The following is a 21,090-nucleotide window of genomic DNA, read 5'->3' on the forward strand; positions in this document are numbered from 1 at the left end:
AGGAAGAGACAATAAACTCTAGTTTAGACATAGTGAGACTAAGTTCTCATGGGATTACTGAGTGAAGATGTTTGGGAAGTAGTTAGACAGCCAGTTGTGTTCTGAGACCTGCAAGCGAGTTAGATGAGGCATCAACATGTAGAAGTTATGCAAAGATGGCAGGTAGTTAATGCTGTTTAAAATGAATTTGTTGTTGTTGACAGAGATCTTGAAGATTAACACTTTTTTTCTTGGTAGAACTAAAAAAATTTTCCACTCCCTTCATAAACACAGACAGCGCTGCATTGAAAATCTGTACCATTGTCTCTTTCCAGAGTAATACATAAAATAGGGGCTGTGGAATCAAAGGACATATGCTTTCAACATTTGCATAGGTGCTGTCAAAATTGCCCTCTAAAAATAAAATGATACCAATTTACACTCCCTCCAGAAGGACACAAGATTACTCTTTTACACACACCTCCTGGTGCTGAATGTTTGCTGGACATTTGTTTTTCTGGGCCTGTGAATTCGATATTGTTATTCCTTGCCCCTTTTCTATAGCAGTGTTTGACTTTTCTTATTCATTTTTTTTAATTTTTTTTTTTTTTTTGAGAGAGAGAGACACAGAATTGAGGGTCAGAGAGAGAGGAAGACACAGAATCTGAAGCAGGTTTCAGGCTCTGAGCTGTCAGCACAGAGCCTGATGCGGGGCTCAAACCCACAAGCTGTGAGATCATGACCTGAGCTGAAGTCGGACACTTAACCCACTGAGCCACCCAGGCGCCCCTTCTTATTCGTTTTCAAAGTAACTCACATTTTTGCTTGCCTTCCCCATACTCCCTTTCCTTCTTCCATGCTTTATTATTCTACATTGCCTCCATTTGACATACTATTTGTTTCTTTATCATATCTCCCTCCTCACCTGTTAGAATGTATAAACAAGGAAGGCAGGGATTTTGTCATTTGTTCATTCTAACGTTTCCAGCACCTAGGACAGTATCTGGCACATAGTAGGTACCCCCTAATTAATTGTTCAATGAATGAATGAATGAATGAATAATAACCTTTTATCTGTTAATTTTTCACATATTTTCTCCGTGTCTGTCACCAGCCCATTACCTGTGTTTTAGTGAGTGGTCATACAGAAAATTTTATTTTATATGAGGGCAAATCTGTCTTTCACATATGGCTTTTGTGTTCTGCATTATTATGCTTAAGGCTATTTCTTTTTTTACCTTTGAACCCCTTCACCCATTCCTCTCACCTCCACCCCTCCTTCCTTGCAACAACCAATCTGTTCACTTATCTATGAGCTTGTGTGGTTTTTTTATTTCCACGTGTAAGTGAGATCATGGTATTTATCTTTCTCTGTCTGACTTTGTGTTACTTAGTATAATACTCTCAAGGTCCATCTATGTTATCGCAAAAGGCAAGATTTCATTTTTTTAATGGCTGAGTAATATACCATTGTGTGTATTTGTGCACACACACACATGCACACACATGCGCACACACACACACACACACCACATTTTGTTTATCCATTCATGCATCAGTGGACACTTAGGTTGTTTCCATATCTTGGCTATTGTAAATAATGCTGCAGTGAACATGGAGGTGCATATAGCTTTTCAAGTAGTTAGTGTTGGAAAAGAAGGTAGAGGAATATTCCAGAAAATATAACAAAAAAGACAAGAGCTGTTTTGAGGTTTTAAGAAAAAAGGAGGGAGATCTAACATATGAATAAGATTTCTAAAGTATATGAAAGGAGAGAGTGGGAGAAGAGGAATGAAAAAGAATTTGTCAGTGGAATAGAATAGAAGGTAATTCCCCAGAACTGAAGATATGAGCTTCTAAACTAAAAGGATGCACTGAATTCTCAACACTATATTTTTTAATGTTTATTTCTTTATTTTGAGGGAGAGGGAGAGTGGCTCAGAGAGAGAGGAGAGAAAGAATCCCAAGCAGGCTCTGTGCTGTAAGTGCAGAACCCCACATGGGGCTCACATGAATGGTAAGATTATGATCTGAGCCAATATCAAGAGTCAGACACTTAACTAACTGAGCCATGCATGCCCCCACCACAATTTTATTTTATTTATTTTATTTTATTTTATTTATTTTTGAGAGAGAGACAGAGTATGAATAGGGGAGGGGCAGAGAGAGAGGGAGACACAAATTCCAAAGCAGCCTCTAGGCTCTGAGCTGTCAGCACAGAGCCTGATGGCTCAAACACGGACTTGGGAGATTGTGACCTGAGCCAAGGTCAGACACTTAACCAACTGAGCCACCCAGGTGCCCCATTAATTCAGTATACTTTAAAAGAACACACACACTAAGCCAAACACAGAAATTCACATTCTGTGGTACAATTAATAGAAATATAGAATAGATAGAATAAAATAGAATTAAATGAAATATCCAGAATAGGAATTCATAGAGACAGAAAGCTGTTCAGTGATGACGGGGACTAGGAAGGGAGGATGGGAAGTAAACTTTTAATGAGTATGAGGTTTCCTTTTGGGGTAGTGAAAATGTTTTGAAACTAGATGGAGGTAGTGGTTGCATAACTTTGTGAATGTACTATATGCCACCAAATTGCTTGTGTTAAAATGATTATTTTATGTTATGTGAATTTCACCTCAAAAAAAACAAAGAGATCATGTTCTGAGTATATGAAATTTAAGAATACCAGGGATAAAGAGAAGATTCTGAAAATTGGCAGAGAGAAACAAAGGATCTCATAACTCTGTTAGTCATAACATAACATAAACTAAATTATATAGCAATAAATAAACTTCTGAAATCCAAATGGCTTCATTCAACAAGTATTTTTTTTTTCCACTCATGCTACATATATATGGTGAAGTAGAACACTGTGTTCCACATTGTTACTCAGGAATCTAAATTAAGTTGTTGCTTTTTTTTTCTTTTTTCTTTTTTGAGAGACAGAGGGAGAGCATGAGCTGGGGAGAGGGACAGAGGAGAAAGGGAGAATGAGAGAACCTTAAGCAGGCTCCATACTCAACACAGAGCCCAATGTGGTGCTTGATCCCATGACCGAGGGATCATTACCTAAGCCAAAATCAAGAATTGAATGCTCAGTGGACTGGACTGAGCCACCCAGGCACCCAAAAAGTTGTTCTTTCTTCAAAAAAAAAAAAATGTTGCTTCTAGGAAGTGAATTTCAAGAATGAAGTAGAATAGGACAGAAGATTGGTAGGACAGCTTACATTATACATCTTGTAGGATCCATATCTATTACTTTGACTTAAAATTTTTTTTTTTAAGGACACAGGGGCAAACATTGCTACATACTGCAAGGAACCTATGCCAAATGAAAATTATTAAAAGGAGCAATGAGATTTGGAGGTTATAGTACCCTTGGAGCAGTTTTGGCAGTTGAATAGTAGTTGTAGAAACCAAGCCACATTGGATTTGAAGAGTGAAGGAATAGAGAAATGACTTCACATACTGCAAACGTGTAAACTCAAGGAGACCGGCTGACATACAGGTTTAAATACAGGGGATATAGAATAGATATCCTTCTCAGTGAAGCATAGAATATGAAAATCTGAATTTAAATAAGTTATGAAGAGGCTACATTTTGTACATTTACAGAGAATCACCTATAAAACAAAACAAAATCGTATTTGTTTTAATATTTTTAAATGGCTCTTCTAAAATGGTTCATTTTACTGAAGCGTGTCATATATGCGTCTATGCTGAATTGTATCAATAGGGATACTATTTGCAAAACATAACTTGTATTACTTCTTTATTTAAATAAATACTTTCTCAGAATTCCTTTATTTCAACTTCATATTCTTGATTTAAAGAGGGTTTATTTGTTATGAATCTTTTTTAAAAGGATCTAGGCTCTTTAACTAAGGTAAAAACTAATGAAAATAAAAGACAAATTGTCCCCCTGCCCCCAGATTTCTGCATTAATCTGATTGCACTATTATAGTTTGAGTTTTTTTAGTTCTCCTTCCAGCTTCAAGTTTTTGTACAAGCCTAGTCATGGGAGTAATATTATCATCTTTAAATTTGGTCATGGAATGTGTTACACTGCCCCGCTCAGGGAAATGCTACTCTGTTTGGGCTTGGATTGTAACGTTTATTTTCTTTGGCAGAGAAGCTGATTGTCGAGGGGCATCTAACCAAAGTGGTAGAAGAAACAAAGCTTTCAAAAGGTGCGTTTTCTGTGAGTTCTTCTGTGGGTTTTAACAATTCTTTTGGGTAATGGAGGTTAGTGTACATTTCCAAGGTCATAGTCTTTTAACCATTAATTTATTTCTTATAGCTCACCAAATGGCAATCTAGTATCATATAATATAAAATAGAGTTCTGTTTTTTCAGAGTTCTGTTTTAGGAAGGATATCTTAATTAGAAAGTTTCTTTTTAATTTTTAAATGGGCATATATGTGTATTTTTTTAAATGTTTGAAATAGATTTTTTAGGTATTAAAAGATTTGTTCTGATCTCTCTTCTAGCGTTATTTTCAGGTTTTGTATTTGATATTCGTTACATTTGATATGAAATTTTAATTGAACAATGTAAATCTTTTAATTAAACAATGCAAAACAGGTGAAAAATGCTTGTGGGTCTGTTTCTATAATTGTTATACCTTTAACATTCCTTATGAAATTTAATATTTTGTTAATTTTTGGCAACTCAATTTGATTTTAACAAATGTGATTATGTAGAGTCTTCTTATATTTTATGATGAGAGTCTTATAAACTGAAATAGTTTATTCTAATAATTCTCTTCTGTTACAGTTGTCAGAGAAGAAAAGTGAGTTTTAAAGTATTATATTGTGAAGTCACTTAGATGCATTAGGGAAATTGGTCAAATAAATTTGGTATATATGCTCATTATTATTCTAGGATTTTCATCAAAAAGGTACCAGTATAAAATTTATAACTAGATTCACAATCTTTTTGGTCAGTTAAAATAATGAGTGATAAAAGTTTGAAATACTCTATTTCAGTACATTTTGTTTTATGAAAGTAACTAGATCCATTTCAGCTTTTAAAAATATAAAAACTAAGAATATTATTTCAAGTATTCGGTGGCTTCCATTCTGAATTTTGGCAGATGCCATATTTGGGGAAAGAATGCATAGAATATGCATCACTAATATTGTTCTGGCAAACAGGCATTGGGTTTCAGAGCAATGGACTATTTTTAGTACATGCAGCAATTTATTTCATCTTATTAAAGTGAGATGAGAGCAGACTTCAACATAGCCTTTACTTCACCACCGAAGCAACTAATCAGATGGAGTTGAATAGCCAGCACTCTAAAGTGGAAGGGGGCCTTAGGGAGAAACAAAACTCAGTGCTTCTTAATTAAAGAAAAATATCTTGCTACTTTAGTGCTTCTGTTTAACACATTCTGAATTAGAATATATTTGCTTGAAATTGTGTGATGTTATTATTGAAAAAGATTGTGCCACCTTAATAATTTGCTTTTGAAACCTGGCCATAAAATATGTGTTAAAAGCTTTAAAAGAGCATGCATTTTGATTCAGCAATCCCACTCTTGGGTTTTTATGTTTAGGAACAAATTGGACAGATACACAAGGGTATTTATATCAATGTTTTAAAAGCAAAAATAGGAAAACTAAGTGTCCAATAATAAGGGCATTTATTAATTATAGCAAGTAAGTCCATACAAGTGAATAAAATACATCCGTTAAAATTGATAATACAGATACAAGTTTTACATACCCAGAGGTGTTTTTGTCAGAAGCCAACATGTTATAAGCATTTTTCACAGTTAATGTGCACAGGTACACTAATCCTTATAACAAACTAGATATAATAAGTTACATTTTAAATGTTTCATTATCTGGCTATAAAATATTTCTTTTGGATTTGGCTAAATTGCTCTCATCAGTGACGTTTTTGATAGGATTTCTTTTTTGCATTGAAAATATTGATTGTGGAGCACTTGGGTAGCTCAGTCAGTTAAGTAAGCAGCTAAGCGTCTGACTTTGCCTCAGGTCTTGATCTCACCATACATGGGTCAAGCCCTGCATCTGGCTCTGGGCTGACAGCTCACAGCCTGGAGCCTACCTCAGATTCGGTGTCTCCTCTATGCTCCTCCCTTGCTTGTGCTCTCTTTCTATCTCTCAAAAATAAATAAAAACATTAAAAAAAAAAAAAAAAAAGAAAAATATCAGTTGTTAGAAATTGCTAATTACTAGCTGTTAAAATATTATTTTATCTAATGCAAAATAGAATCACAAGTTACATGTGCTTTCTATTTCAACCCTAACTCAACATATAAACATTGTATGTTTACTGAGCCCTGAGGGTGGAAGTAGAAAGAATACTAGTAGATAAAACCGATGGTTTTAACTCCAGTTTCTACCACTAACTATATGCCCTCAGGCAACATACTTTAGCTCTTTAAACTTCAGTTTCCTCATTTGTAAAATAAATAACAGTATTTAACTGTGGGAATTTGTGGGAATTTAATGAAATGTTACTAATGAAGCAAGAAACATTGTTCTGGTATTCAACAAATGTTTAGTTCTCATTTCCCTTCTTGCTTTCTTTCCAACTAATGGTTCCATTGGTGTAGAAAGTGGTCCGTGGCCAGTATATGTGTTTCACCCATCCACCATGTCTTCTCAGAGATACAGTGAAAATAGTCACCTTGTAGACTTTCCAGTTGGGGAACAGTTTTGATAATGATGTTGGTACCTATTCTTCCATTTCCTTCCATATATTATTGGTATGGGTCTTAATGATTAAGTGCTGCACAGAAAATCAACAGTAAGAAGGTGTGTATGTGTGTGTTTTAAGTTTATTTATCTTGAGAGAGAGAGAGTAAGGGAGGGGCAGAAAGAGAGAGAATCATGAGCCATAAGATCATGACCTGAGCTGAAACCAAGAGGCAACCAACTGAGCCACTCAGGTGCCCCTGGGACTTTTTAATACTAGAAAGTTGGGTGCTGCCTCATAGCTAAAGAATGGATTTTTTTTTTATTTTAAAAAAATATTTATTTATTTATTCAAAGGAGAGAAAGAGCATGAGCAGGGGAAGAGCAAACAGAGAGAGAGGGAGACACAGAATCCGAAGGAGGCTCCAAGCTCTGAGCTGTCAGCACAGAGCCTGATGCGGGGCTTAAACTCACAAACTGTGAGAACATGACCTGAGCCAAAGTCAGATGCTTAACTGACTGAGCCACCCAGGCACCCCAAGAGTGGATGTTTTAAAAAGAAGAGATACTCTACTTCTCTTTCGTTGTGTCCTGTGTTTGATTCGTGAATAGATTTGGTTTGCCTCCATATAATAATATAATATCAGGACATAACAATGATGGACCATGATTTGACTTGCTCAGAACTTTGTCTTCTTACTCAAAGTAGATTTGTGCTTTCAAACATCCTCTTTTTGGAGTACCTGCTATGCACTGTGCACTGTTTTCTGCTATGGGGATATAGTAGTTAACAAAACAGACAAAAATCCCTGCTCTCGTGGAATATTCTAGTAAGATTTTAATGGAAGATTTGGTCCCACCTTTAATTTTACCTTCCTGGCTAATACTTTAATATAAAATAAAGTTCCTTCTAAGCCAGAAAAATACTTTTGAAAATATATTCTTTGTGGTTTACCTCAATATCTCAATCGTAAAGTTGCCAAGAATTTTAAAATCAGAAGAGATTTTCTATCCTCCCACAGTGGTTCCTTTTCTGTGTATAGATTAGGTGTATTAGCTGCCTTGAGACTGTAACTTTGTGATTAAAACTGGAACATTCAGAAATGTCTGATTATAGCACACTGAATGTACCAGAGGTCATAGATTGAATTCCCATGGGCCTCCATGGTCAGTGACTTCACTTCTAATCTAAGCTCTGTGTCTCAGCAGTTGGCCTTGGACTAGAAATGGTGGTGAGAAAAGAAGCAAGATGCTTCCTGCAATCTATCGCCTATTTCACAAATTAAGCCGCAAATTCCAGAGGTGTTCTTCATGGAACAGTCATAACAACTTATATTCTAATATTTACTAAATATATTTTAATATTAGTGGTTTTAGATATGTTTCTGATTACTTTCAAAATGGAAACTATCTGATTTCGGTGATTATAAAATAATATAAAACTTTGAAATGATGTATGCCAATATGAAGTTAGAAAGTAAATATCTGACATGTCCCTACCTTCAGAAATGATCATAGGTATCTGTTATAGATCCTTCCAGACTTCAATAAATAATGTACAACTGAAAATTCATATCTAAATTTATAGCTATTTTTTATCTAACTGGGGTCATATTGTGCATATTGTTCTTTAACAACATTTAGTTTTACTTTATAATACGGAATATATTTTGAATGTTGTCCATTCCATAATGAACAGTGCTGCAGTGAACATCCTTATAATACTATATAGAGTCTTTTTTCCTTAGGAAAAGTACTAAAAGTAGATATGCACATTTAGATATTTGGTATGTATTACCACAAACAATATAGCCAACCACATAACATTATAAAAAATAATCATATGCCCAGGGAATTTATAATCTAACCAAAGAAATAAGATACACATATACACATAGAATGATATAAAATAGAACATGATTAATTAGAAAATCATAGGACATAGGGTAGATGCAATGAAAAGGAGCAGCATCATAGGGAAATGAAGACTTCCTTAGAGGTGTTGGGGCTTAAGCTGCATCTTAATGAATAGGCCAAGTAGAATGCTCACTGAGTTTAGCAAAATATCAACTCAAGCAGAGTTGGAGGTCATAGTGAGCTGGCATGTCTCAGCCCTGTAAAGAGGCTAGCCTGACTGAAACAAAGCTCATGTGTGAATTAATGCAGGAACCAAATTATAGCTAAATCCTGGAATGTAAAGCTTGGCTGATGCCTTGTAGAGAATGGGGAAATGACCATCTCTGTAAACACTATTATAACACATGCCACAGAACACGCAGATGTGCTATTATAGATAACGATCTACAGCATAATTAATTACTAGTCATCTTTAATAAAATCATTGGGCTTATAATTAGGATTTTTGAGAGCAACTTGTTGAAAACAGAGCCTAGGATGTCTTTGTTGGATCAGGCAGCACACCACTTGCAAATAATCCCAAAACTTAGTGTAACTATTGCTAAGGCAACCTAACTAGTGTTTTTATGTAAGAGAGCCATTTCCTTTCATCGTCTTCAAACAATGTCCATATTGTCCTGGAATTTTGCTATATTTGTTGCAGTTCTCTGAATTCCTTAGCAAAGCTTGCTTCATTTTGTTTCTAGCTGGCCAGCGAACAGCCTTGACAAAAGCCCCAGCCCTCTGCACAGCAGACATGATCCGCATTATAATTTAATATGAACCACGTGTAATAACCAGCATTCCATTTTGGAGCAGAGTGGTGAAGAAGTAAGAGATACAGTGACCTCAGTTAATTTTAAAAGTATTTTGCGTATCAGTGGATTTAGAGCACTCAAAGCCTAAGGTGGTTTTATTAATGTAGTTGTAATCAAATTCTTTTGTTTTTTTTCTTGGTAGAAAACCAGGCAAGAGCAAAGGAATCTGATTTGTCGGATACTTTGAGTCCAAGCAAGGAAAAGAGTAGCGACGACACTACAGGTGAGTTGTAATGCAGTACTTGCAAATCTGCAGATGTTATTGTTACTGGCTGAGCAGTTTAGGTGTGTAGGTTAATGTGAGTGGGGATTTCACAGCTTGTGTTTAGGGAAAAAGGCAGCCTCCTTCCATTTATGGAGATATTCCTTTGAATCTTGGATATATTGTTAAAATTACTTTCACCTATCCAATTACAATACTTGTATAAATTTCACTAATTTATTTTGATAATGATAGCTTGATTATAGAGTTGATTACTGTTTGTAATTATCTTTTTTCCCCCTGCAGACGCCCAAATGGATGAGCAAGACCTAAATGAACCTCTTGCTAAAGTGTCCCTATTAAAAGGTACTTTAACATGTTTTTACAACAGTTTAAATCAGAGCATCAGATTCACCACAAAATTGCATGTATTATGTGAAGTTTTAAGTTTAAAGATTAAGATAGGTTCTCTAAAGTAGCTGGAACTAAAGTTAAAATGTCGGGGTTCATGCCAGTGCTAAAAATATTTCATTTGTAAAATAATTTGGATCAAGCAAGGTTACGAAGGGCAGAGTAGTAAGTGGTAGAATATGAAATGCGCTGTGGGTTTTTTGTGTTTACTTTGATATCTCTCATGGAAGCTAGTTACCACTTTTAACATAAATTAGAAAAAGGAGAAAATATTAATGTTTTTGAAAGAATTACCTGTTTGTTCTATTGTCATATGGTAGCAATTGTAAATTTCCTCATTTTCTGGTTCTCCTCCTCCTCCAATAAACATCTCCAGGTTCTTAGGGCACTCTTCTAGAAATTTTAGGTAGGGCTAAGATAAGCAGTACATGTAATAAAGTTTCACTTTTATCACTTCTAAATGAGAACTACATTTATTTCTTGATATTTAAAGTGCCTTGAGTGGCCTACTGATAAATTTGTGATCGTCACCATTGAGTCTCTTTTATATTGCCTTTTGTACACAGGATAAGTTGACATGTAAGCTCAGCCCAGTGGGTTAAACATGCTGGTAGCAGTGGACTAACACTAGGCAACTGCCTGGAATTAGCAAAAACAGCCTGTGGAAGTTTCTCTGTGTAGAGATGCCTATACTTCTGGCTGGGCTTTTAAGGAATCTCTTGGTCCTGGGTTTTGGATTATATAAGAAAGACTTAGTTTCACCCTCCATGACCCTGCTGCTGGCCTAATTTTCAATGCTGGGAATTAGCAAAGAGATTACCCAGATTCTCTTAGAGGTCCTTCATCTGGGCATCCTGGCCCTTCTCTCTTCTTCCCCCTGGATACGGAAGCTCGCATGGCTCTCTGAGGTGCCTCTGACTGAATTCTGATCCTAAGGGAAGCTCTGAGGATTGCTGGCCCAATCACAGCACACTTGTCAACCTGTGTTTCAGTACAATCATAGTATCCAGTACTTTTTAGCACTCTTACTTATATGCACTCTTCCCAGGTGACCTTTGGTGTTGATGAGGCATGCTTTTTCCCCCTAGTGTTGTAGTAATAAGTCTGAGTTCATGTTTGCATGGTCTAGAAATCTCATCTTGGAGCATTTCTGATTCTTCTTAGAAATGCAATAATGTTGCTGTATGAACTGTTACTGATGCTCAAAAACTGTCGGAACCCCTGGGCCTTTGTGGGAACATAGAGAAACAAGAGTAATGAGCACCTGTCCTATAAGAGTAGCTATTTTATGGTCTTTTTTACTATAGAAATCTCCCAGAAATCTTTTCAGCAGCCAAGTGCAGATTGATTTATAAGTAATATTTATGCTTGTGTTAATTATATTCAACAGTTACTAGTGCTCTTATGATTTCATGTGTCAGTCTGTTTTAGATTTTATTTTTGTCATATTGCCTACCACAGTGCCAGATGTTCAGTTATTTGTTGAATGAATTAATAATAGACCTCTTACGTCAAAGTTATAAAACCATAAGAGCATTAGGAAAGTAACACACTCTACCCAAGAAGTTGAGTCAGAGAGCTCTGGGTTCAATCCTAGATCGACCATTTATTTGTAATCTGTCCTTTGGCAAATTGCTTAACCCTCTGTGCTTCAGTTTTTTCTCATTTGTCAGTGAGACTTATTGTAAGGATTAAATGATGTAATGCATGTAGATCACTCACCATGGTTCTGGGAACATAACCTGTTAAGCATCATAATGAAGACACTGCTAATAATGATGCTGGTGATTGATAAAACCAGACTTATGTGTTAAAGAGTAACTTTTCATTAATTGAATAGGATTGTGGGGTTTAAAAACTATTATTTCCTACCATATCTTTTAGGGAAAAGCAATCAGTAGAGAAGCCTAAATGGTTGTTTTTCCATTGTTTTTCTTTTGTAAGGATTGTATAATTTCTTGAAAATAATGTATTCACTGGCACCTATTAGAAACTCTTGGGTTATGGTTGATTGTGTGTGGTGATGCTTTGTAATCTCTATAATTAGGTCCAGTAGGCTAACAACTTTTCTCTTAAGTGAAGAATATCAATTATTAGGCCACAAGTTTACCCTTGAGAGTTGTACAAGGTAGCCCCTTTATTTTCCTCATTGAAACCCTGTCCCTGACTTCTTGAACTGCTGTTTTTGTTTTTTTGTTTTTGTTTTTTTGCTTTTTATTTATTTTTGACAGACAGTGCGAGCAGGGGAGGGTCAGAGAGAGAGGGAGATACAGAATCTGAAGCAGGCTCCAGGCTCCGAGCTGTCAGCACAGAGCCCAACACGGGGCTCAAACCCACGAACCGTGAGATCATGACCTGAGCCAAAGCCAGATGCTTAACCGACTGAGCCACCCAGGCGCCCCTTGAACCACTGTTTTAAAATTTTATTCTTTCCTTTCTAAAAAAGGGCCAATCTTGATTTAGAATTATAATGTGGTACCTTTCATGTTAATCACCTAGGATTAGGAAGAGAATCTAAAATAGATTGAATATTCACCATGACATATAAATAAAATGATGATAGCGTCATAGTAGTAGTGCCTTTTTCCTGTAATATTATTTTTAACCAATTTATGCCGTTTTTAGGAGAAATAAAGATGTGGCTTAAACTACAATTTTCTATATGTTTAATTATTTCCCCCAAAAAGGTTAAAAGAAAACTGGAATTCAGTCTAAGTAGTATCTAATGCAAGTTTGTTCCATTTAAAGAATCCTGCTAGGGACTTAAGTGGTTTTGAACTCTGATAAGACTGTCCTTGGGGTTCAAGAAATTTCTAGTCCAGTTGGTGGTAGGTGAGGCATAGATAATAAGCTGCTTCCTGGTGTGGTTGTCATTAGCAGTTCAAGAATGGAGAAAGACCAGGTGGTTTTTTTGTTTCTTTTTGTTTGTCTTGAAAGATGCGCAGGAAAGGTAATTTGAGCCTCATGAAAGAAGTATGATTTGAGATGACCACTTATGACCTATTCAGTGACAAAAGTGTATCATACCACATCTGGCATATTCACTGACAAAAACTCAGTCCTAAATCTGGTTGGGATTCTACGTCCAACTGCCAACTTGCAGGATGTGTAAAAAACTAGGGACATATCTAAATAAAGTGGTGGGGCTACAACAGTGAAATCCAGAATGTGGAGAGTTTTCTAAGGTACACAGAAGTAAAAAGGTTTGTGGGGAAAAAAGGAAAGGAGGATGAGGAAGCCTATAAATTAAAAGAGATTTAAGAGATACGTCAGCTAAATGCAGTGTGTGAACCTTGTTTGGAACTTCATACAATCCAACTCAAAAAGAATTGGAGACAGTGGGAAAACTTTAAGACTGACTAGATACTTAATATTAAGGAATTGCTCATTATTTGCAATGTGATAATAGCATTACAGTTATTTATTTTTTGTTTTTCTTTTAGAGTTCTTTTGTTTTTTCTTATCTTTCTTTTCTTATCTATCTAGATATATTTAGATTTTTTTAAGTGGGTCTGATTATAAGAAGAAAAGATAAAGATACCTTCTTAGACAAAGGGAATATTAAAAACCACAAGCCAGATAATACAGGTTGGGTTTGACAAGTACAATTAAAGTTTGTTCACATAATCATTTGAGTGTTTTGTAGATTGCGTGATTCTTTTGGCAGAATTCTATAGCTTCTGAGTGCACAAATGATATGATTAGACCTGTATTTTGGGGCGATTTGTTGGGTGAACTGGAATAGGTAGAGGCCAGAGTTAAGGCCACCAATGGGGAGGCTTAGGCAATCGTTGAGAGTATGAACTAGGATGCCTGCTGTGGAAATTTAACCAGAAGAACAAAATCCAATTTGGGTCCCTGTTGTTCTGGTCTTTACCATCTTTTCTTCAGTAATCATATCTTGAATCTGTAGTCCTAAGGAAATGAATATGAGAGATAAAGGGAAGTTAGATATTATTCCAGCATTTGACCCCAAGTTACTAAAAGGATGGTAGTTATTAACAAGAATATTATTTCTGGAAGAAGAGATGTCCTACGGGGAAAGTGATGGTCTAAGTTTCGCACATCGTTGAATAAGAAGGGTGACCTGAAGGTAGATTCTGGTTTGCCTGGAACCATTTATGCTCATTGTCCCAGCACAATTATGAAAAGTACATCCTTTCACATTCAAAGGTGTCCCAGCTTTTGTATTGTCATCCTATGAACCAGAAGTGCAGTTGGAAGTACACAACACAATGTAGGTCTAGAAAATCATTTACATTTATTTCTGAGATATTTATTGGCACAGGAGATAGAGAAGACAAATGAGGAGGCTGCAGTCTTAAGGAGAAAAGAGATATGTTGCTAGCGTAGTAAATGTTTTAATGGGTGTGGTAGAAACTTTGGAGTGCACTGCTAACTTCCTGACTAGGGCAGGGTTCGGGTGGAGCAGTGGCCAGGATAGGCTTCCCAAATGAGGTGGTTAAAGTGAGAGTATGCCAAGAAAGGAAAGAGAGCCATGCATTCCTTTAAAATACTACCTACATTTATAAGTAGAAATAATGTTTAAAGCCTGAATAACATCTATCGGGGGCGGAGGGTGGGGGGAGTGTTTAAGAACACAAGTGTGATGGATTACAGGTCATGTGACACAAATGTGATGAAAGATAAGACCTGGTCAGAAAGAAGGCAGTAACATGTTTGAGAATTCTCTGCATAAGAGAGTTGGACCATCATAGCAGGGGGAATTTATGGAAAAAGAAAAGGACGATGGGGAGGATGGAGGAGTCAACAAAGAACCAGTTTTTGAGAACCCGGCCGATCAGAAGGAATGACAAAGGGACGAGAATTGACATAAAAGGCTACTGCCAAACTTAAATTCATAGTTAGGGTGCCACCTAGGACTGTCTCACATGGCCGCACATACCCATGACGGAAAGGTGATCTTTCTCCACTGATGGTTATTCTCATCAACCAAGCCTGCACCTGACCTTCCAGAGGGAGGGGCGGTCGTAGTAGAAAGAGGGTGCACGTACCTGGCCTGCTGCCTCAGCCAGATCGCTTCTGTTAGTTGATGAGGTAACTATCATGATGTGGCTACATCAGCCTTCAACACACACACGTGTGCAAAATAGAAGTTGGGAAGAAGTGCTTTGATTCGGCCCTTTTCCAAGGGATCCAGAGTATCTCAACCATGTTTAAAGCAAAGGTCAGACTTTAAATTAACACTCCAGAATTTAAGTTAAAACCTCTAAGTCAAAATACCAAACTTAGTTTAGTATTCTGTGTGCTGGTGCTGGCTCATTTCGTGTATTCTTATATGGTGTGGATCTCTTTACAGAATTTAGCCTTAGTCTAAGAAAAGCTGGCCCCTAGCCCAGACTATATACACCAGGCAGTTATAAGAATACACCATTTATGTGAAAGCAAAAACAGATTCTGTTAATCTTTCCACCTCATCATTGTTCCTAAAAACCATTTATTTATGTTTTACTTGCACATCTAAATAAAATGGGTTCGGCTTTGAAAGGCTTTCACTTATTTTCATCTGAACACTTTCTCACAATACTTTCCCCAAGATTGTGAAGTAGCTTGATACAAAAAGTCCCTTCCTGTGACAGAAGTGAGGCGCTATGAGTGATCCAAGCCGCAATAAACTAATAATGCATTTTCCCATATAGCCATATAAAATACAATGTGCCCTTATCAACCTTAGCAGAAAATGATTTGCTTATTGGGCTTTGATTTAAAAAATTGGCACTTGGCTTTCTGAAAACAGGATCTGTATACTAACTACTTTATTAGTTTGAATATAGCCATTGTGTTTATTATATTAAATTCAATTTGTAAAGATTTTTGGTCAGTATCTTCAACTTCTGTGATCAAACACCATGTGGAATTTGTATGTGTCAGTTATTTGATACATGGCATCTTATTTGCTCTAATTAAAATGCTGATCCTTTTTACTTTGTGGTACAAAGAAATCATTTGCAAATAGTAAATCCCTTGTTAGCACAATGTATTAATGCCTAGATTATATTGAACGTTCTGAAACATAGTTGCTTAACATAAAATCTGTTCCAATGTTTTTAGTTTAAATAGCAAGTATTAGTTTTCTTTCCTGACATCACTGATCAAGGGAATTTTTCTGCTGCAGACAAGAGCTGCCTGCTTTAATGGACTTTAAAGATGGATTATATATGGTTCTTCATTTACAAAATGATCCCCTTCCTCAAAATGAAATAGTTCTCTAGTTATTGTATTAATTCATATATGATGATTGTTTCTTTTTTTTAATCTACATGTTTTAGATGCAAATCTTTGGTTACCTTGTATATATTAATCAAATACTGAAGTGCCCACTGTATGTCTAGCATTGTGTTAGATGGAGTATATATCGTATGCTCCATAGAGTATGGAACAGAAGTGTGAAACACATATGCATTTAATCTGTGTTCCTAAAAGGAAATCCATGATAGGAGCCCTCTTATTTCAAAGAAATAAGAGTTGGTTGTTAGGAATGCATGCTAATCAAAGCTAATTTCTATGATATAGCTAAGAAGTTACCATGGAAAGACAACTGGGCTAGAGTAAGAATTCCATTCCTATCTCTACACTTCCCAGATGTGTAAGCCATTTTTGATCTCTGGAGTTTTATTTCCTCATTTGTAAAATAAAATGAGTAGGTCTCTTCCAAAATTCTAAGTATCTACATAGGTTCATTCTCCTTTAAAAAATGAAACTAGATGTGGGTGCCTGGGTGGCGCAGTTGGTTGAGTGTCTGATTCAGCTCAGCTCAGTCTGATTCAGATCTCACAGTTCTTGGGTTTGAGCCCTGCATTGAGTTCTGTGGGGACAGCTCAGAGCCTGGAGCCTGCTTCGGATTCTGTGTCTCCCTCTCTCTGCCCCTCCCCCACTCGCATTCTGTCTCTCTCTCTCTCTCTCTCTCTCTCTCTCTAGAATAAATAAACATTAAAAAAATTTTTAATGAAACTAGGGGTGCCTAGGTGGCTCAGTTGGTTGAGCATTTAACTCTTGATTTCACTTCAAATCATGATCCCATAGTCGTAGGATTAAGCCCCACATTGGACTCCACACTGAGTGTGGAATCTGCTTGGGATTTTTTCTGTCTCCCTCTGCTTCTTCCCCACTTTCGTTCTCTCTCTCAAATTAAAAAGAAAAACACATATTTTTTTAAATGAAACAAAATGCTATTGAACAATTAAGAGAACTTGTCAAGAGCTTACTGGTTTGCTTAGGTTTTACTGTCAAGCTTGCTAGAAATCAGACAAGAGCCCCTGTGCACTGGGAGTTAGAGGTCAGGGGGTTAGATGCAGAAGCTTCAGCCTGGGCTTTAAAGGACGGGCAGGCCTGGAGGAGTAAAAGAGAATGGCATGAACAAAGGTGTGTGAGGGAAGTGGTCATGAGGCAGAGCTGCTAATGAGACTAGTAGAGATTGAGTATATTAGTGAGAAATGGAAAATAAGTAATGACTGGATTATGGAGAAATTTAGAAGTCAAATAAAGATGTCTACACTTGATAGGAAAGAAAATCAATATAGGTTCTTGATCTAAGTAAGAGATTTGCTTTAGTATCCCAGTGTAGGATAGAATGCAAAAGGACAGAATAGGTTAAGGGTAGGAATTTAGACAGAAATGATTGGGACTTATGCTATGATTGTGGCACTGGGATAGAATTTATCTTTTTTAATTATGAAAAATTTCAAACACAAGAAAAGTTGAAGCATACCAAATATACTCATGTATTTATGATTCAACAGTTGTTGAATTGTTTCAACAGTTAGATTCAATCGTTGTTAGTGTTTTACCATATTTTCTTTGTTTTAATTTTTTTCTTTATTTGTATGTGTATTTTTGTAGAAATGTTTTTTTAGAAATGTTCCTTTTAATTTTTTATTTTAATATTTTTTTAATTTTAAGTTCATTTATTTATTTTGAAAGAGAGCTCCATGTCAGCATGGAGCTTGATGTGGGGCTTGATCTCACAAACTGAGACCATGACCTGAGCTGAAGTCAAGAGTTGAATGCTTAATCAACTTTTTATTTTAATACAATTTCGGACTTAAAGAAAAGTTGTAAGAATAAAACAAAGAATTCCATCTACTCTTCATCCAGATTTCTCCAAATGTTTGCCTTTCACTCCATTTGCTGTTAACCACTTTACTGGATTTGATTTATCTATCTCCCTCCCTCCATCTACATTCCTCTCTCTCCCTGAGCCACTGAGAGTAAGATTGCGCACCTGATAGCCTTTTTTATTTTCTGTTTCTCTTCCATAGCCACCATATAACTTTCACAGTTAGGAAAGCGACATTGATATATTACATTATCATATCCACAGACCTTATTCACAGCTTGTCAGTTATCTCAATTAATGTCTTTTATGAAAGAAAAATAATGTCATTATAAAAGAATATCTTGAGTCATACATTGTATTCAGTTGTCATGTGTCTTTGGTCTTCTTTAACCTGGAACAATTCCTCAGTCTTTCTTTGTGTTTCGTGACATTGATATTTTTGGAAAGCAATTATTTGTGAAATGTGCCTCAGTAATAATATTGGACATCATATCAAGTGACAACTGATGTTGAATTGTTCAGTCACTGATGTTAACTTTGTATACATATCCTGTTACTTCTCAACTTTTATCTACTTAGTGTTAGCATCTACTGAGGATTCTTGCTTGAATCAATTATTACTATAATAGTTGCCAAATAGTAATTTCCTAGTTCTGTCATTCATTCTACATTTGTCAGCTGGTTTTCTAATATAAGGAAGAGGTTTTTGTTCTCTTCCCTTACTCTCTTCCTTCTTTCCTTCCTTTCTTTATCTATATCATTGTGAATTCATGGACTAATGTGTTATTCAGTGGCCTATAACCTTTCATTGTCAGTATTTATTTTGATGCTCACATTGTCCCATGTTTGGTCAGTGGGAGCCACTTGTATCTTTTCAACATGAACCAACCATTGTTTGAGGCTTTTCTTACTTTCTAACACAAACGATATTCTCCGTTCATCTTGTACTTTCCTACCCTTAGCAATGAAATCAGCAATTTCTCCAAAGAGCACTAGTTCTCTTTCAGTGGAGAATACTATTTAGAAACCGAGATCTGAGTATTTGGTGTGTTCATTGCTGCTAGGCCCACTTAGCAGACAGTTAAGAAATAGATGTATGCATATACTTATGCCCACACATATGTGTATGTGTATATATACAGCCTCACACACCTCTATTTATTTCTGCATTTGTCTACACATCAGATCTATTTGAGTTCAAATTCTAATTCGTACCCTACACCACAGGATTAATTTCGTCTTCTCTGTTTCCATGTCTTTAATTCTGTTCTCCAACAGTGAGAAACCTGGCTGTCTTTATCTACAGTATTTATTTGATCACTTTTAGAATATACAGAAAGCAGTTTCAGAGGTACTAACCAGTGCGTCTGTGGAAGAGAAGTCTACACATAGATTTGGTTTTTTTCTTGGTTATCAAATTACGAAGATGGAACAGTAGTTCTCAACATGGAGCATTTTATCCCCAACGGGACAGTTGCCAGTATATGGAGACATTTTCGTTATTACAGCTCAGAGGGAATGCTACTGGCATCTAGTGAGTACGGACCAGGGAAACTCCTAAACATGCCACTCTTTCTTGGCAGCTCTTTCTACGTATGGGTCCTGTCCCCCTGCTTTAATAAAATCACCTTTTTGCACCAAAAAACAAAACAAAACAAACCGTGCCACAACCCATAGCACAGCCCTTTGAATGAAGAATTATTCAGCCCCAAATGTCAAATGTAGTAAGTTAAAAAGCAAAACAAAACAGAGTCGCCTGGTTGACTCGGTTGAGCGTCTGGCTCTTCATTGCAGCTCAAGTCATGACTCACAATTCCTGAGTTCAAACCCCATGTCGGGCTCATTGCTGTCAGTGCAGAACTCACTTCAGATCCTCTGTCTCCTTCTCTCTCTGCCCCTCCCCCACTCTCATGTACTGTCTCAAAAATAAATAAACATTAAAAAAAAAAAAACCTAGGACGCCTGAGTGGCTCAATCGGGCAAATGTCCAACTTCAGCTCAGTTCATGAACTCACAGTTCATGGGTTCAAGCCCCGCATTGAGCTCTGTGTTGACAGCTTGGAGCCTTGAGCCTGCTTTGGATTCTCTGTCCCCTTCACTCTCTGCCCCTTCCTCTTTCTCGTGTGCGTGTGCGCGTGTGTGTGCATGCTCGTGCGTACTCTCAAAAATAAATATTTTTTTAAAAATTTAAGATTAAAAAAATAAAAATCACACACACACACACACACACACATAGAACTAAGAAATTATCCACTGAAGGAGTTTATGTCATTTGTGGTTTTGTTTTGGGTTTTTTGGGGTTTTTTTAAAATTTTTTGTTTTTTGGGGGTTTTTTTTTGCTAACTCACTTGAAAATAAGGTGCAGGCATCATGACACATCCCTCCTAAATACTCCTGACAATAAGGACATTGTCCTACATAATGACAAATCCAGAGGTGGTCAGCTAGGACTTTTGCAGACTCTAAATTTGTTTTAACATTTAAAAAAAAATTTTTAATGTTTATTTATTTTTGAGAGAGAGAGAAAGAGAGAGCAGGGGAGGGGCAGATAGAGAGGGAGATACAGAATCTGAAGCAGACTCTGGACTCTGAGCTGTCAGCACAGACCCTGATGCGGGGCTCAAACTCAAAAACCTCAAGATCATGACCTGAGCTGAAGTCAGACACCTAACCTACTGAGTCACCCAGGTACCCTTATTTATTTTTGAGAGAGAAACAGAACATGATTAGGGGAGGGGTAGAAAGAGAGAGACACAGAATCCAAAGCAGGCTCCAGACTGAGCAGTCAGCACAGAGCCCGACGCAAGGCTCGAACCCACAGACTGTGAGATCATGACCTGAGCTAAAGTCAGACACTTAACTGATTGAGCCACCCAGGTGCCCCAAGACTTCTGTGGAGTTGGTGTGTGGTGTTAGAAGAGAAATTTTGTAGGTGCTGTGACAATGCTTCTTCCAACTGAAAAGTCTTCTCTCTCTCTGTACATGCCTCCCTCTTTACCAGGAGACCATTTGAAGGAAGAATTGATA

At 36.7% G+C, this 21,090-nt stretch overlaps 1 protein-coding gene across 16 annotated transcripts in view; it reads left to right on the forward strand.

Annotated features, from left to right (window-relative positions):
• The window catches only part of SLMAP (sarcolemma associated protein), a 139,307-nt gene that overhangs the window by 99,295 nt on the left and 18,922 nt on the right, over positions 1-21,090 (forward strand). For all 16 annotated transcript variants that reach the window (XM_029916312.1, XM_029916325.1, XM_029916319.1 and 13 more), the window contains 3 exons: positions 4,119-4,178; positions 9,516-9,596; positions 9,882-9,941. In XM_029916312.1, the coding sequence (XP_029772172.1) occupies positions 4,119-4,178; positions 9,516-9,596; positions 9,882-9,941 (201 nt within the window). The remainder of the gene's footprint in view (positions 1-4,118; positions 4,179-9,515; positions 9,597-9,881; positions 9,942-21,090) is intronic.

This window comes from Suricata suricatta, chromosome 12 (assembly GCF_006229205.1).
Source record: "Suricata suricatta isolate VVHF042 chromosome 12, meerkat_22Aug2017_6uvM2_HiC, whole genome shotgun sequence".
NCBI lineage: Eukaryota > Metazoa > Chordata > Mammalia > Carnivora > Herpestidae > Suricata > Suricata suricatta.